This window comes from Neodiprion virginianus, chromosome 3, assembly GCF_021901495.1.
Source record: "Neodiprion virginianus isolate iyNeoVirg1 chromosome 3, iyNeoVirg1.1, whole genome shotgun sequence".
In the NCBI taxonomy this organism is placed as follows: Eukaryota; Metazoa; Arthropoda; class Insecta; order Hymenoptera; family Diprionidae; genus Neodiprion; species Neodiprion virginianus.
Window position 1 is genome coordinate 31906367 of NC_060879.1, and position 16980 is coordinate 31923346.

Genomic DNA, 16980 nt, shown 5'->3' on the forward strand with positions numbered 1-16980 from the left:
AACATCCTACATGGCTACGCCAATGGCGCATTTGAATTTTAAACTGTGCAAGGTTACTTAATTTTCATGTAAAAATTTCTTCACTTTAATTTCGAAGCGTACAACTTATGTTTCTACTTAAAAGACTGATGAACGTAAAACATAATTACGATAATTGTGCCGAGTATTTCTGCGAAAAAAAAAACGAACCATTATTCATATATACTATAATGGAAAATTATTAAGTTGATTTTTATTCATTGTTATAATATTTCGTATATATGGGATCAGTATTAGAATGGTGAGGTCGAGATGGAGACAAACGTTGTCGATTACTGAAAAGATAAAATAATGTGGTATCGTTGCGTATTATCAATTTTCGCTATTGGAAAAACAAAGAAAAAGAAAACCTATAGTACCTGGGTTGCTTCCAACCAAAAATAATGCAGAACCAAAATGAACTAGCTTACTTGGTGTTCAAGTTCGCAGCAAAACTCAATTATCTGACATTGAAATTACATAAGTCATTTACGGATCTTGAAAACTCACTTCATAACGTGAATAAATTTTAAATAATACATTTAGTTGTTTTTTTCAAGCCACTTTACATAATGAACACGAGTCATTGATGCGTTTTATTTATATTAATCCATTCTAATTCATCGTTTTTTAAATCTTTTAACACCCTTTCTTTGTGAACCAGTCCTAGGTTTTGATTTTCCTATGCTCTTATTATATCCTTTGATCCATCTGTGCCTTTTCTCTTCCCAGTCCAGTTGTTTTACCGCTGCTTTATCAACGTTGCTCAAAGTATTTGCTCCACCGTGTTTAGATTTTGAGGTACCTTCCTGATCCAGAAGCTCTGCAAATTCTTCTGCAGCAGCAAAGACATTTTGATCATAATCCGATTTTTTCCTCTTCTTGCTTTTGCTGGTTTGATGGGAAGAGGACTCATCAGACTGGTCTTCATCGTCATCATCAAAGTCCATGTCACTAAGATCCTCGTCGTCAATACCCTCAAGGTCATCTTCATCGTCTTGCTCCATATCACTTAGTATCTCGTCTTCAGATCCATTATTGTCTTGGTCAACAGATTCATCACTATCTTCATTGACATCGTTGTCATCTGATGATTCATTTTCGCTTTCCTCTTCGCCTGGAAGCAAATAACATGAAGATTGTAGTTAATTGTGTCAACTTTCATGATGATTATCTAAATTTTATTATAAAATGTAGCTGGGATAAGTTTTACCTTTTTTCCTCTTTTTTTTCGAAGCACTTATTTCACCGGCAATATCAATATCATCAAAATCTTTGTCTTTACTAAGTCCATCCAGCATTGTGTTAAATTCCTCGCTGTTTACGCTCTCTAAGTCATCATCTTCATCGTTGTCTTCGTTGTCATGTTGAGTCATCACATTTCGGTTCTTCAAATAATTGTATAGAAATAACTCGTCTGCTGGTATTTTATTCTCATCTTCATTTAGATACATCTTACTATTCACTGGCATTGACTTCACACCTTTCGCCAAATAAGATGAACGCTTAGCAAGAGGATTTTTTTGGTTAATCAATATTTTTTTTTCTTCCAATTTCTTTGGATTTTTGAACACATATCTGTCAAGAAATCTAATCAAGGTGAAATCTTGAAGTGGGTCACCAGTGTAGACGATTGGTTTTCCTGAATTAAGAATGAATTAGATATATATTAGATTTGTAATAAATCAGTTTATTTATATTTATAAATTTCCATGTATGAAAATTTTCAACTTATTAATTTTGTTTGCTAACCTACTTAAAAAAATTTTATCCTGAACAGGCGACAAAAATTTCTGTGCCTTATATATTACCTTTGATTATTGTATTTGCAAAAAGAGTCACCGTTGGATGAAAATGAAATGTGAGAGGCCAAAGTTCATAATAATAACTCAGGTTGGCACCTGAATAAAGTGGATTCCGGTGAAAAGGATTATATGCTTTAATATTTTCTTCTTTTACTTCAATTTTTGGCTCCACAGTTTCCAGCAAATTTTCTATTGGTGTTACTGTGACGTTAGATAATGTGACAGTAGTCTTATCTTCTTTTTCTTCGCTGTCTTCTTCTTCTTCTTCTTCTTCTTCTTCTTCTTCTTCTTCTTCTTTTTCTTCTCCTTTTTCTTTATCTTTCGAATCGTCCTTTTCCATTATTTCTCCTTCACTATCATTAAGCAATATCTCATTATTTGTATTTCTCAAAGTAGCAATGTCATGATTTTTTTTGAACATTCCAATGTAGACACCGTGTTTAGCTTTAAATACTTGTGAGATCATATAAAGTATAGCGCAAATCATATTCGTAGGTAAGTAAATTGAAATTTGCAGTATTCTTTTGATGAATGCTTTTGTGCGTATAATGCTAGTATCTTTTTTGAGAACTTTATACAGCAGACTAAGAAACATCGCTTGATGAGTTGTTGTTGCAATATGTGGATCCATGAGCTTTTTATACATAGCACAATAGAATCGATTAGATTGCTTATCTTCTTTGCCAATGATTTGATGCAGTAGACTGAGAGCGTTTAAACTGACGTTAAAGGACCCGATATGCACAACTTTGTATATAGTATCAATATGCTCCTCCAGCTTTTTTGGATCCATTTGTGAGAATGGAAAGGCACGATTTACTCCCATGAGCAGAGCTCCCATCATCCTAGAGTCAACTTCTCCTTTCTTGAGGCAAGCCTTAAAAAAGCTAAAGTATAGCGATATCAAACTATTTGCTACCTCTTTACATTCGTCATCAAGAACAAATTGTGTCAGCAGGCAGATTGCATAATATTGTGCTTTTGGCGTTATATTTTTTCGGAACAATAACTTTTCCACTTCGTTCAGGACTACTTGCTTCATGTTCGGATGCTCATCCAACAATTGCCCCAAGCAAAATACCGCCTTGGAGGCAACTTTGGCACTTGGGTCACCAATTTTGTTCACAATATGTGCCAAGAGCTTTTCTTCTTGCTCAGCATTTTTAGCCAACAATTTGTACATGTTGGTAATAGCTTTTTCTTTATTTGCATCAACCGTGTCATGAGAAACAGTGTTCAATGCGTCGATGAATTGAGAGTAGCACATCTTGAGCTGGTCCTCAAAATACCAGTGAGCAAGTAGCTGCCTTCGTTTGATAGGATTGTTGGCAAAAAGCTTATCGTTCAACAGGATGAAATTTTGCTGCTCGAATGTAAACAACTTGTAGTTTGGGTGTAGTAAGTCCGAGGAGAATAATTCCTGCAACGTATCTATGATCATTGTGCATTGTTTCTTTTTAGAAACTTTAACCATCGATACGAGATTACTTAGCCGCGATAAATTGTACTTCGGATTGTCTTGAATCAGTATGACAGACGCTGCGACCTTGTCTGCGACAGTACCTTTAGACAAGAACATCTTCATCCAGGAAAAATCTGACTTTCCCAACTTTGATTGCTTCAAATTGAAAGCTGCTGTATCTGAGTCTAAACACTTTTTAGCCTCATCTTTCAGCTCCATAATTTCCAATTCGGTTTTACCAGATGCAATGATGTCATCTGTTTTAGGAAATTCTTCATGCCATTTGTCAAACTTCGCTTTAGTCAGGTCTCTTACATTGTGTTTTGATTTCGACATTGTCACTTTTGTTATTGTCACCGCACTTGTACTCTCATGTATTATTTTGTCTCAAATGACGATCATCTGCAGCACGGTTTTCAGGTCGATTTTTAGGTTAACGAAGCGCACATGCGTTAATTGCACAGCTCATGGGAGCCTAGAGTAAGCTAACCATGCTGCTTCAACGGCCAAAGTCACAGACGTAGCAGCTATATTAGAGTCGGCATCCCATTCAGAAAATTGATGCGAAGCACACCGCACTCTGATCTTACAGACCACTGAGTTCATACCTCCTACGCTCCCAGGCCCACCTGGGCCCACTTGCTCGTCGAAAACTGATACACAAAAATTTACCCAGGGGAACTGTCTTTATAGTCTTCAGTCAACGTTAGAAAATACTGTGATTATTGGTGACGATTTGTTATTTGACAGTTTATTCTGGGAGTGATATAAATTTCTGCATCAATTGATCTAATATAAATTAGCAATAATGCCTGGCACCGTTGAACATCGTTCGGTCACCGGAATGGTGAATTTAATCCGTAAACTGTTACGTGGGGTAAGTTCACGGAATTATATTTAAATATAGCGATGTAATTTACATTTAGAGGTTAAGTTGATTGCTTATATAATGATTATACACAAAGTTCAATTTCATTAAGCCAAATTGCTTCACAATTACTGATTTCGCATTCTTATCTCTCAATTTATGACAATTCTTCATTACAGAAAGATCACGTAAATGCTCTACGCTTTGCTGATTGTCTTGCTGCCCGCACACAACCTCCACCTGAAATACCTGGTGGTCCATATCATAAGACCTCAAAAATCTACTACTTTACCAGGGATGCCAGACGAGAGGTGCAACCCCCAACAGTTATTGCTACCAGTCACCAAATCGCTTCATCGTGAGTCATTCACTTATAACATATTTTTGACAATTTCAGGGTTGCTTATAAATTGAAATTATTCACCAATATGGCTAGAATTTAATTATCAGTACAGTTCCGAGACTGCAAAAGAAAACCTTCAAGATGTTTTCACCATATGCACTCTAAAAAGGTTTTCTCATTTAAAGTTTATCCTTTTTTTTAGACAAAATACCATACTTTAACCGTATCCATAAGTTCTCGAAGTAAAGAGAAGTAAAGTCATTTTTCCAATTAAAATTTTAGTGGCCAAGTATCAACTGAAGTTAAACCGGTCACACCTGGAAAAGTGTTCGAATGTGATTAAGTAATTATGAAATGGTAGTTGGCGTAGAATTACAGTGGTAAAATTTGAATGTAAATAAACGAAATAAATATATGCTGACAATTACTACATTGGATGCTGGATACAATTTGAATTTTTCCTCCCAACCTGATTAGTCATGACATGTTATGTGAACAATGCCATAAGGATAAATAAAGTCTTTAATTATCTCCAGTTTCAGTGAGGATTCATTGACAGTCGCGATCACATAAATTGTTTCATGACTTCAATTAAATGTACTGATTTCAAGTTCATTAATATTTTGCATTTCATTTATAGCACCACTGATTTAGCATTCATCGTTACCGTTAGTGTATGTTCTTCGAGCAATGAATTCTGACATTTCCGAAGAGATATGGAATATACATATAAAGTATATACATATATATACCTTTTTAATTTCCATTTCTTAGTATGTACATATAACAATTACTCACAAAAATCGTAATATATTAAATCATAAGAACATTATTTGTTAGTAAATAATAAGGACCATGAACAGAAGAGAATAAATATATTACCGTGTCAAGCAAGGTGAAAGATTAAAGAATCTGCCCGAGATTCATAACAAACTCAAGATATCCGAGATTTTAGATCAAAATAAATTAAATTGTGCTTATTTAATTCTGTACATGATCCTAACATCATCTGTTCAGTTCATCGTTAAAATGATAAAAATTTATAATTATTGCAGCTCTTATGCCAAAATAGACTGACAAGAGTTGCGCATAAATAGTATCTTTATTACTTTATTGCATAGTAACAATTCCTAAGTGTAAATTAATAAATAAATCAATGGAATGTACACAGTTCTCGTTAACATGATAAATATTGGTAATATCATTTCATTCAACAGTGATAACAGTAATATAGTAATATCCTTTAGAACAATGAATACCTAAAATGTAATATCCTTATTTTAAAATGATATTTTGAAGATTCAATTCTGTATGGCTGTATATTACTTTGGAAGGCTGCAAGCCACAGTTCAAAAGCGAAATCTAAGGAATACCGAATAACTGACCAGAGACTGGAATCTTCTTCGTTGGTGCGTGCCGTATAATTGGAATATATAAACATCATCTCTATCAATATAGAAATATATTATGTGTGAACCAATATACAATGTTTCACAGTCTTGGTAAAATGCTTGACTGCATAAAGGTGATTACTTACGCGGAGGCATATATCTGACGAAGAACAAGGAATCGTCACAAGTTCTTTCTTTAATCTTTGTATACGTCGTTTGTTCGAGAGACGAAATGAACAGTTTTTAACTGACTTACTAAATAATTTCGCACAATTTTCATACTGAAACAGAATATACCACAAAAAGTGATATTTTTGAAGAACTGGTGTATTTCAAGTAATATTTATTTTTAAAAATTGGTATTCCATAAAGAATTTTAGCCATGTTTCATTAATTTAACATGAACGGTAAAAAATGATTTTTACGAAAATAATAGTGGTATTCACTAGCCTCCAATTACAAAAGCGGTATTACACAGATCCTTTGACTTTGTAGTATTGCAAGACCATTCAGCTATTTTACTAAAACCAGATACAGGAGAATTTCAGTAAGTACGACCAGTTCTTAAAAAATATTAGCATCTAACACTTATACATATATTTCGATTTCAGACGGTAGGTGGCTTTAAGGTATATTTCCACTCTCAGGAGAAATCATATAAGTAGCTACTCAAGTTTTTTTCTTTTATACTGTCTTACAATACTGTAATTAAGTTGGCCTTATACTTACCAGGTAACTTAGTATGGTATTTGATTTTGGTAATATTGTATCATGTCATACGTTTTAGTTCGGAAATTAAGGAAACTGCTCCTAATGACATTGAGCATGAATGCAGCTGCCTCACGATCTGTGGCTGATGGAGCAAATCGAGAACGTAGTAGCTTTATTGTTTGACCACGGAAGCACGGTAATCCCGTATCCAGCATCAGTGAAACAAGCGAAATAATTGCTTCCTGATATGGCCTGTAAGAAAAAAATGTTCAAATGCAAGGATAGCTAAAACGTCAGTGAGTGAGTGAGGAGAATTCTATATTTCCATTATATATACTGACCGGACTGCTAAATATGCCTGAACACACAGTTCCATAAACCATCTGAACGGTGCTGCTTCCATTTTCCCACCCATAACATAAACCATTTCATCAGTAAGTTTTATGTCTGGCTCAAATCCGAGATTTCCTCCTGGAGATGATTCGAACATAAATCCAAAGTCTATGTGAATAATATGCCCTTCATCATCCAGCATAATATTCCCGTTATGTCTGTCTTTGATTTGTAATAAATACGTGATCACACTGTAGGCTGCCATAGATTTGATGAAATTTCTTCTTGCACATTGAAAGTCTTTGCTTTGCTCATCTCCATACTTGGTGATAAAGTACTCGTACATGGTAATGTCTGTTTGTCGTCCAAGTTGGTCTCGGGATTTTGCATGTGGTACACATTCTATTACACCGCACTGAAAAATTATTTTGAATAAATTATTGAACATGGCAAGCAGTGAAAAGTATTATATTATTTTCAAATCTGTACACATGCAGCTCAGTCTTGGATATTTTCTATGCAGAAGTTAGAAACAAAAGATGTAAAAAATAATGCATACATGAATGCAAGCATCTATTTTTGTGAAAAATGCTTACCCCTGGTGCTGTAGCTACAACTCTGTATGGAAAGAGATATAAATCGAGACCAACAAGTTGAAAAATATTCTTAAAGATTCCAATCACTTGCAGCGCCAGCATATCTTGTCTTACATCATCACCTACTTTGAATATTGCTGCTTGCCACATTTCCACACCCATATTATGATGGTCTCTTCCATTTTCAAGTCTAGAATTCGTAGAGACAGCCATCGCTATATGCTCCAAGTCATTGATACCGTACCTTTGCACTTTGAATCTTGCAAGGAATGGAGCCTTAGCAGCACTGAAATTTGTACACAATTACACAGATATCCTCACTAATACTTGGTAATCATTTGTAAGTAATTAACAAGAAAGCCTATTCAATCCATTTGAATGTGTTACGTAAATAAATTGATATCTAAAAAATTCGTCAATTTACCTCTGCATAGGTGTTCCACTGTTGTAATCAATATCTAAGACCACAGCTTCAGGATTAGATGGCAAATAACACCCTGGCTGCACCTTTATTTTACTCAAAGCCTGTAAGCAGGCTTGCTTCCGCTCCGGACCCTTTGGGTATGGTCTTATTTCACCAGAAATACTTGTGATTTTACCAAAGAAGTCGAACTCCCTGTCATAAAATTGTTTAGCAGGACCAGACAGAGCACTGAGAATGCTTTTGATCAGAGAATCTAGAATGTCGTAGAGCACTGGATCCTTTAATTGTTTGTCTTCGTCCATATACATATTTGTGTGCATGTTCCAAATCAATTGATGACCCACCACCTAAAAATTTATTTATAACTTTATCTGCTATCAAGCTTCGTTACATAACATTCTTTGACAGTGTAATTAGTATCACGTTTTGCATACCTGTGATCTTTTAGCAATGGCCTTAATAAACTCTATTACATAACCCATAGCATCATGCCGGACAGCCTGCACGAGTTGTGGGATATAAAATAGAACAGCATCAGCCGGATAACTGCTCAATACTCTTACCGCATACTGGGCGGAAATTGGATGATGTGGAAATTGGCGTGAAAAGTAAGCCAATGCTTGAATAGGAGAAACTCGGGCCCAAGTTAACATGTACACCAGCTGAAACGGCAATAATTTCGAATCAGTGAATGATAGAAGTCTGTTCTTGTCTTTGTTTTGCAGTTTGTTGGCCGATTGCCCTAAGTTTTCAAGTCTTATCGAAGCTTGCTCCTTGCAACTATGTACCCAGTTAATACTAGTAATATACTCACTTCAGGTGCGTCGTTTAGTAGCATGTCAGTGGTAACTAAATACTGAAGAGCTTCAGGAATGTGCGCCACTAATATTGGGTTCAATCTCACTTGACGCGATACTTCGCTTACGATACTATCCGAGTTCTTCAGTCTGACTGGTAGAAACACAGCCAAAACAGGACTGATCTCCCAGGCAAGCCTAGTGTAATCTCTCCATGTTTTTTCGTTCGTTGCTTTAGCTCTCCACTCAGCGATATGATTTTCACCAGCCATTGCCAAATCTTGTCTGCCTCCAGGATTTCTCCAGACTAATAATAGTTCTATCTCAACAGCCAGTAGCTCTAGTATAAGATTACGTTTCTTTATGTAATCTTTAACAAAGACGTCAGCATTAACAATTCTTTTACTACGAGAGCTTCTCTTACTCAAAGTATTTGTACTAGCTGACAAAGGCACTGTATTTATCCACCCTGTAACAGGTCTTGTTAATTCGCTGCTTGTTGTAGAGGCTCTTATGTCGGATTGTAATGTTGAAGTCAAGTTGTTATGAGGTCCATAGAGATCAAAATCACCGACTCCATTTGCAGTCAAGTATTTCTTGTCACTGTGCATTATTTGCCAAAATCGTATTAACGTTGTTATGTCTTCGCTGAGTTGACCTATACCTTGAGTTGGTGTTTGCGGAGCCCGGCAAAAATAATCTAAACAATTGCAGTATATTCTCTCTCTAAGGACATTCTTGCTCAATGATTTCGGAAGAATATCTCCCTGCAGAAGCAGCAAACCACAGGACAATAGCTTGAAACGAACTCCAACAGCAGCGACATGTCTATTCAAGTGATCTTCCAATGTTCCTACAGCCATTGGTAAAGATCTATGGATTAGCATTGCAATCATTTCAATTGTTTCCTGACAACAATACTTTGCGGTTTCGATTAGTTCTGCTATGAATGTCACCCAGATATCATGAGGCTTCACATAGGGTAAATTCGGTTCTAGCTGACAGCCCTCGTAAACGGCCAGGGGACTGACTTCTTCTTGTTCCAAAGAGAATACACCCATTTTTTTGTCCACAGTGTATTGCCAAGCCGCTAACATTTCTTGTAAAAATCTCAATTTCAAGTCTGGTCGTGCCGTTAGTATCCATTGCCAACATTCAACTGCTGTTGTCATAGCATCGTCGGTGAATAATTCAATTTGCGAACATGCTACTGTGTGCAGCAATGTCCTATGAATCCCAGGTGTACAAATCAACAGAGCAGTTGCACGCCAGAGGGCAACCCTGTGCTGAGAATCGCTTCTGTTTCTGCAAGCCCTCCAGACTGATGAGATTAACTTGCTGATAACTTTATTATTCTGGGTCATATTAAAGGTTATCAGTTCCGATGATGGGGATTCATCTTGATCAAGTGCTAACATTCCAGAAACTTCCCCTGCATAACGTGATCGCATTGACATCATAGAGACTAGTTTTGAACTATTCCCCTTAACGTATTTTGGTTTTTTATCCAACGAATTCGTCTGTAACAACGAAAACAAAAATTTTGTAGTTACCAGTAACTCCAAGTATGTTTACTGAAAGTATAATACTGTGTTTATTGCAAAATTTCATAACATGTGTAATGACACTTACTCAACTTAAATTTTAATATGATTTTACGCAATGGCAATTGAAGCAAAGGCTTTGTAATAAAGTAGCAAAGGAACCTCAGATCTGACTATCGAATTTTTAAATGCACTCAGAATGAAGTTTTCTCATGTTCAATTCGTATGCCTGGTAATTTTCTTATTCACAACAGAGAAAATCACACAAAACAGCAATACTTGAAATACTTGAGAAAAATTTCATAGTATCCTAATTTGGGCCATGTAATTTACCATTGATATACAACTTATGACTCGAAAACTACACACAGGGATCAATGAGTATTGAGGTTTTAAGTACACATACATTAATTGGAGCTGTGTAGATGGTGAGGTCTGTAAACTCCAAGACCGAATCAGTAGCTAATGCTAATCCAGCATGATGCCACATTCCGGATGATGGTATATGATTAATATACTCCTGTAAGTGCGACCTGGTCGCATGAGGTGCCCACTTCATGGCTTCTTGAACAATACCTTTACACCTCGCAGCAAAATCTTTCACTATACTCTGGAATAAGTAATAATTGTATTCTCAAGTATTTTAAATTCTCAAGTACAAAAGGAGATATGTAAATATAAATAAAGTAACTTTCAAATTCTACGACTGTTGGAATAACTGTAGTAAGAAATTGATGAAATATTCTTTCAAAGTAATATATTTGGTCTAAATTACCCAAAAATAGTTCTGCTTGAAAACCATAATTACTGTTCTATCTACTCACTTCTCTTGCTTCACGAGTATCCATCAATTGAATGCTGTACGGTGTGCTGGGTATTTTTAGAGTTGGTGTTTCCTCGTTTGGATCAAGTTGGAGTGAAAATGAAAGAATTTGTAAAATATCCAACATACTCCAAAGAACTCTACAATTCCATAATAAATGTGGAAAGGCATCGACCAGAGTGCTGAGATATTTATCGGCAACCCTTCTGATTTGTTTATGTATGTGATTAAAATTGACCAACAGGAATTGAGCATGACTTTCCAATTCCTTTTCCCTATGTTCATCTTTTGGCTTGTGCTGCATAACTTCTTTGAATTTCATAAACACTGAATCACTGACGCAGCAAATGCACTGCCACATTCCACTTTTATCCTTTTGGAGAGCAGTGTCACTCAGGTATTCTAGCATCGGTTGCAAGCTTGGCTCCGGGCTGTATGTCACCCTCAAGGTTTCTAGCCAATAAACTGATAATAGATACGTACACTGGGCAAATTGTAACTTATTCACATATGTTGTGATGTCACTTGATCTATTTAGCATCTTGAGTATCTGTGACTTCAATTCCTGTAGTTCATTGAGAGACACGCTATCGTTTCTGACAGCAGATGTGTATTGCAATTCACGCATTTCCAAGCGGGCTGAAGTCTGAGAAATTAGGTATGGGGATTTAACTGCAATTTCTTTCACGCCCTCGTACCACTCTAATGGCCATAGCCCCGAGTCTGCTGCCGTAAATCCCATTACGACACAGTATAACCAAAAATCTTTGAACAACTTCAATAATCTGGGCTTAGGGAGTCTTATTGGAGGTAACCGCCGCATAAGCACTGCAATTACTGGAATTAATACACCTAAGTTACCAGCACTGCTCGAAGCTTTCTGTGGATTAGGTGCTTTATCACTAGCCCGCTTTCCTTCCAAGCCAAGCTGTACAAATAATTCGAGCAATCGAACTAACAAATCATTCAATTCTGATTCTCCTTTAAGATTTGCAGCAATATTAGCCAATGCATTTATCACGGCACCAGAAACGTGTCTATACTGTTTTCGCTCATCATTTGTAGTGTAAGCAGCACTCCCCGATTCAACGGTAATTGTAGTAAACATTCTCATTATTTCTTCATAAACCTGGGGTTCACATTTAGAGATAATCATGCATCCTAGTTGATCTACAATCAAAATATCCAGGGCGCTCGGTACTCGGCAAAATCGTTGTTGAAAGAATTGCAGGATTGTATCAGTTGTTTTTGGTGTATCTTTCAGTGCAACTGCTACGTGTCCCAACATGATAACGATGTTGGTCGAAATGAGAGAAGTTTCACTGATCAAAAAAAACAGAATGGTCAACTTATGTTTCATAAAACTAAACGATATATTCAGCTTTATACATACTTAATAGATAGTATTTATACCTGTCACTCTTCTCTGCTGTGAATAGTCTGTTGGAAACACTTGCCACCAAAGCAGGAACACAAAATGGATCGACCGAGTGAGCTGCTTCCAAGGCAATGCACAAATTTTCAATCGCAGCATCTCTCAGTTTTTCAAAAGCACTTTGCGTCTGTGAAGCTGTTTGCTTAGTATCCACTGTCTTCATTTCCTTTCCCTGAACTAAAACCAAATATCACGTGATAATATCTATTTCAATAAAAAAATAATACAACAGAATGCTCGCAGCTTAAAAGTAAAACTTTATCTTGAATTCTAACACTGCATGTAATATGGAAAATAGTGGAGAGAGAAAACTTGACAAAGTTCCAAAGTTCCAAGAGAAATTGAGATACCTTCAAACTTCAAGCATTTGCCATCTAAATAATACTTGTATACATGAATTAAGAGATTTAAAGTACTTGTAACTTTGAATTGATGATCTTTTCCATGTTTGTCGTTGTGTTGGCGATGAAGTTTTGATAGAATAGGGGATGGTGTAACCAAAAAGTCGCGTAGACAGTAAATCGAGGTCGTTGCTATATTTGGAAATTTCTGAGCTAATTTTCCCAAACCTTCAAGGCAAACCATGAGCAAGGGCATATGGGCCAGAACTAATTTGTGACCGTGGTTGGAGTTTATTTTTTCGGTTAGCCTTCCACAGAGACTATCAGCTCCTGAAAACCAGAAAATTTTTAATCATCCTAATTGTAAAATATAGTTCTTGTTTATCTATATTACTTTTTTCAAACAAGAAGTTTGATTATTCCCATAATAAATCAGATTTTACTACTCCAGCAGTTGCCAGTATCATTTGCAGAATTTCAAATAACTGTACACCATGCTAATTATACAGGCCTCTAACTGTAGAGATGCAAAGAAACAGAATTGGATCTTATCGTGGCATTAATTTGTTTTATTTTATCATGAAAATTTATAGTATTCTCGGGAGACAGATGAAAGATACTGAAAACAAAGTAAACTATACAAAATAATTATGTGGCAATACTACAATTCCATGATACAAGGATTGTTGATAAAGAAAGTGGCAAGAACTGTCTAAGACAGTGAAATCTGCTAAGGCAAAGCTATCATTGTAAAGCTCTGACAAAGCTTTCCAGTCAACAGTAACTGTGAGTCTTTATGATCAATTCAAGACAGCAGCATCGATTAATTCTTCTACACTATTGCACAAAGATGAGTAGAGTTGTATTCTGTATAACTGCATACAGACACCTGATGTTCAGAATTAAAGTCCTATATTTTTCCTGACCAATTTTTTATGCACAAGTTTTTGGATGATCAGTAAATGCTTGCTTCTGAGAAATACATGATTTAAATCTGCCTTAAATCATGGATACAGAATACAACAGATTGTTAGTTTAGGAATAATTCAAAACGGAACACAAGGGAACTGAAATACCCTCGCCGATCAGCATAGAACTTATATCTGCATACAATGCAGATAAATCATACTCCGCATTTGCTGGAAACATATCGAAAGCTAATCAAACTTCATTATTTCAATGAATACTTCTTCACAAAAACTTTTTATTGAATTTCAGAAAATATTTGTATCAATCACATATTTTAATCAGAATAATAAAAGAATAAAAATAAAATGATGTACTCGGTAGCGGATTATAAATTTGAAGAGATATTCTATGTTGAAGTTATTTGTGTACCTTTATATGTTCAAAAATGAACTTACCAGTTTCATCGCCTATAGCCCAAACCAAGAGATCCACACAAGCTGAATTTGCCATAACATTTACTTTGAATTTATTGACTGTTTGAAAATTTGTGTCCATATCTTCTCTCTCACTTGCATCATGATTCCTAGATTGTAGTTCTGTTTGACCAGATAAAAACAAGCCTTTAACAAATTCTTGGACATCTCTCGTGAATGGTGTTGGTAAGTCTCTTTGATTTTGCAATAATTCTCTGAGTAGTGTTACCATCACTAAATTCATTGTTTCGCTGAATGTCTTGTATGGAAATACCAAGACTTGTCCAGAGTTATAAATCTGTTGAGCTTCCTCATCAAGGAACGTGAGCACATCTTTAGTAAGTAATTTTTTTGCTAAAGCTAGGACACTTTGCAAGTGAACAATGCTGAGTTGTAGAGTAGCTCGTTTCTCCGGGCTTTCAGTGAACCGCATTTGCGGGAATTGATTGAAACTAGAGCCATATTTGCTGAAAAAGTATGTCGTTGCATCGTAAGGAACTGACGAATAAGACTGCAGCGATGGCCTTTTGGTTGTCGATGCATAATCCACAACATCTGTTAACTGTAATATTTCTAACGTATGTGGATTCAAATTTCCGCTCAATGAGCGTGGAATTATGGAGCGAAAATTGTTGAAACTTTTCTTTTTGTTCAGTGGAGATTTTTCAGTGAAACTCTGAGGTGGTGGAATAAGAGGCTCTGGACGCGGAAAAATACGACTTAGTAGTGGCGGATCCGAACTGCAAAAACGTCCCATTGAACGGGCGAGTCCAATCAATATGGGCACCAGACACTTGCAGAGGGACACTGATAAGGAAATTGAAATGGTTAATTTATATCATGAAAAAAGTAAATAAAGTGTTTGCTTCAATGATGAAGCTGAGCATAGTTAAACTCACGTTTTGCTTGCATACTCCGATTGCCATCTTGATCTTTGCAGCCTCTTATCAAGTTTGTCAAAACACCTAGGATCTCAACTTGAGTTGTTATGATCTCTTCCCTTACTGGTTCACATTTGGTAGCTATATCGCTAAGCAGTGTATTTAGACAAAAGCTGAATCGCTCAGCGATTGGAATCCTGTCATTAGGAGTACTTCTCACTTCGGCAAGCCATACTGCCTTTGAAAGACCTTTTAGTAGCTTCAGTAAATATGGTAGAATTTTGTCTCTGTGCTGGAGATGTGATTCTAAAAAATATATGCCCAGCGCAATGACCGCATCTTGACCGCGATGGTCTAGTCTGTAAACACCTTGTGCTGATTCTTGTGGACATAATTTGAATAATCTGTTCACCTGAAAACAAAATATGCTAGAGTGCAATAATCAATTTCAGCTTTAATTGTTTGAAGCAAAATGATTCATCCATTTTTTCATGTAGTAATATGAACTTCATTTTTGAATACACTGCCATTTATATTCATTTGAGAAATAAAACATGAAAAGATTAAGACATCAAGGAGAAAAGAGCTGCATTAACATGAAAAGTTAGCATAGATTCAATTTGGACTAATTAAGGTTCATTAACCATCTAATGTGGGAGTCGGCAGCATGTTTACGCATTATTCATTCAACAGGTTCTGGAAAAAAACTAATAGATATAATAAAATAATATTTTTCCTAATAGAATTACATGGTTTACACTTGTTAGCAAATAATTATTTGATACTGCAAAATGGTAAGACTTAATTACACGTAATTATCCTTCACGTCACTAAAGATTCGCAGCTATTGTTGTATAACTGAGAGTGACGTGCAAGAAATTGTTGTTTACGCTACATTTGCAAGTCGTAATCACAGGAAATGGTGGGTTATCGAATCAGTGACATATTATGCATGGAATTCTATTGAGCGCATACCTAGTTGAGAAAGTTTATCTGCGCGCAGCAATGTGAATAAAAAAAAAAAGTAACAATAGAAATAACAAATCGATAGATCAAAGTAAAAACTAATTTTCCTACACGATTATTGATTAATAATTAGGAATGGGTATTTAAGAGAAATTAGGTTATAAGCCACACATTTTCTGTTGTTTACCCATGCTGACAAATGTATTATTCTCGAACATTTAAAAGTTACACCTATAAATAAAAGTTACGTAATAATCGGAATGTATCATTTAAAATCGACAGCGAATCATAGTGATTTGTTGGTGAACAAGAAAGATAACCTAACTCCACCTTCAATTTTTAAATTAATTTACAACCTAGCTATGAAATTTACGGTCAATAATTCTCGAAGCTCACCTTTTCCCACGGTGTAGGTTTAATCGCTGCCAATGATCTCGCCAAATGTTGAACAGTGTTTGAGAAAAATAATTTCTCATCCGCTGCCATTTTGCGCGAAACTGTCACCGCTAGTCAGCGCAGCAGACATACAAGCGCGCCTATCTCCCTCTAATTAAAACTTGCCTGCTCGGGTCTCTCTGATCGTCTGAATCCCACGCCGCCTGATTATCCCACAGACGTATTTATCGCGATCAAGCGCATGCGTCCTTTCAAACATTATGATATTCTATTTTATTGGGATGGAATTCTCTACAGGATTAAATCAATTTATCGACCCTGAAGCCATTTATCCGCTATTTCGTAGCATTTTAGAGCGGCCTCAATATATTTTTTTGTTTCATGACCATAGGACACAAACCGTCGAGGTGTTCATTTGTTGGTTTTATTAATAATCATACTTTAATCCTGGTATCATTTAGCAT

General features: G+C 35.9%; 3 protein-coding genes across 4 annotated transcripts; 1 reads left to right on the forward strand and 2 right to left on the reverse strand.

Annotated features, from left to right (window-relative positions):
• Positions 1-57: 57 nt before the first annotated feature.
• Positions 58-3762, reverse strand: LOC124300598 (CCAAT/enhancer-binding protein zeta). Its single transcript, XM_046754874.1, has 3 exons — positions 1830-3762; positions 1232-1660; positions 58-1135 (listed from the first exon to the last, which is right to left on the reverse strand). The coding sequence occupies exons 1-3, from the start codon at positions 3619-3621 to the stop codon at positions 639-641; spliced, it is 2718 nt and encodes a 905-aa protein (XP_046610830.1). The 5' UTR covers positions 3622-3762; the 3' UTR covers positions 58-638.
• Positions 3763-3929: 167 nt separating this feature from the next.
• On the forward strand, positions 3930-4926 carry LOC124300603 (NADH dehydrogenase [ubiquinone] 1 alpha subcomplex subunit 7-like). The gene is made up of 3 exons (XM_046754881.1): positions 3930-4162; positions 4333-4511; positions 4779-4926. The coding sequence occupies exons 1-3, from the start codon at positions 4094-4096 to the stop codon at positions 4837-4839; spliced, it is 309 nt and encodes a 102-aa protein (XP_046610837.1). The 5' UTR covers positions 3930-4093; the 3' UTR covers positions 4840-4926.
• A 294-nt stretch (positions 4927-5220) lies between these two features.
• LOC124300595 (phosphatidylinositol 4-kinase alpha) lies at positions 5221-16712 on the reverse strand. 2 transcript variants are annotated; one of them, XM_046754868.1, is made up of 13 exons: positions 16517-16712; positions 15173-15566; positions 14256-15080; positions 12973-13221; positions 12529-12727; positions 11117-12437; positions 10699-10902; positions 8766-10268; positions 8386-8613; positions 7952-8298; positions 7528-7813; positions 6940-7346; positions 5221-6850 (listed from the first exon to the last, which is right to left on the reverse strand). In XM_046754868.1, the coding sequence occupies exons 1-13, from the start codon at positions 16604-16606 to the stop codon at positions 6625-6627; spliced, it is 6279 nt and encodes a 2092-aa protein (XP_046610824.1). In that variant the 5' UTR covers positions 16607-16712; the 3' UTR covers positions 5221-6624. The 2 variants fall into 2 exon arrangements, with proteins under 2 accessions (XP_046610824.1, XP_046610823.1); XM_046754867.1 differs by having other exon boundaries at positions 12967-13221.
• Positions 16713-16980: the final 268 nt, after the last annotated feature.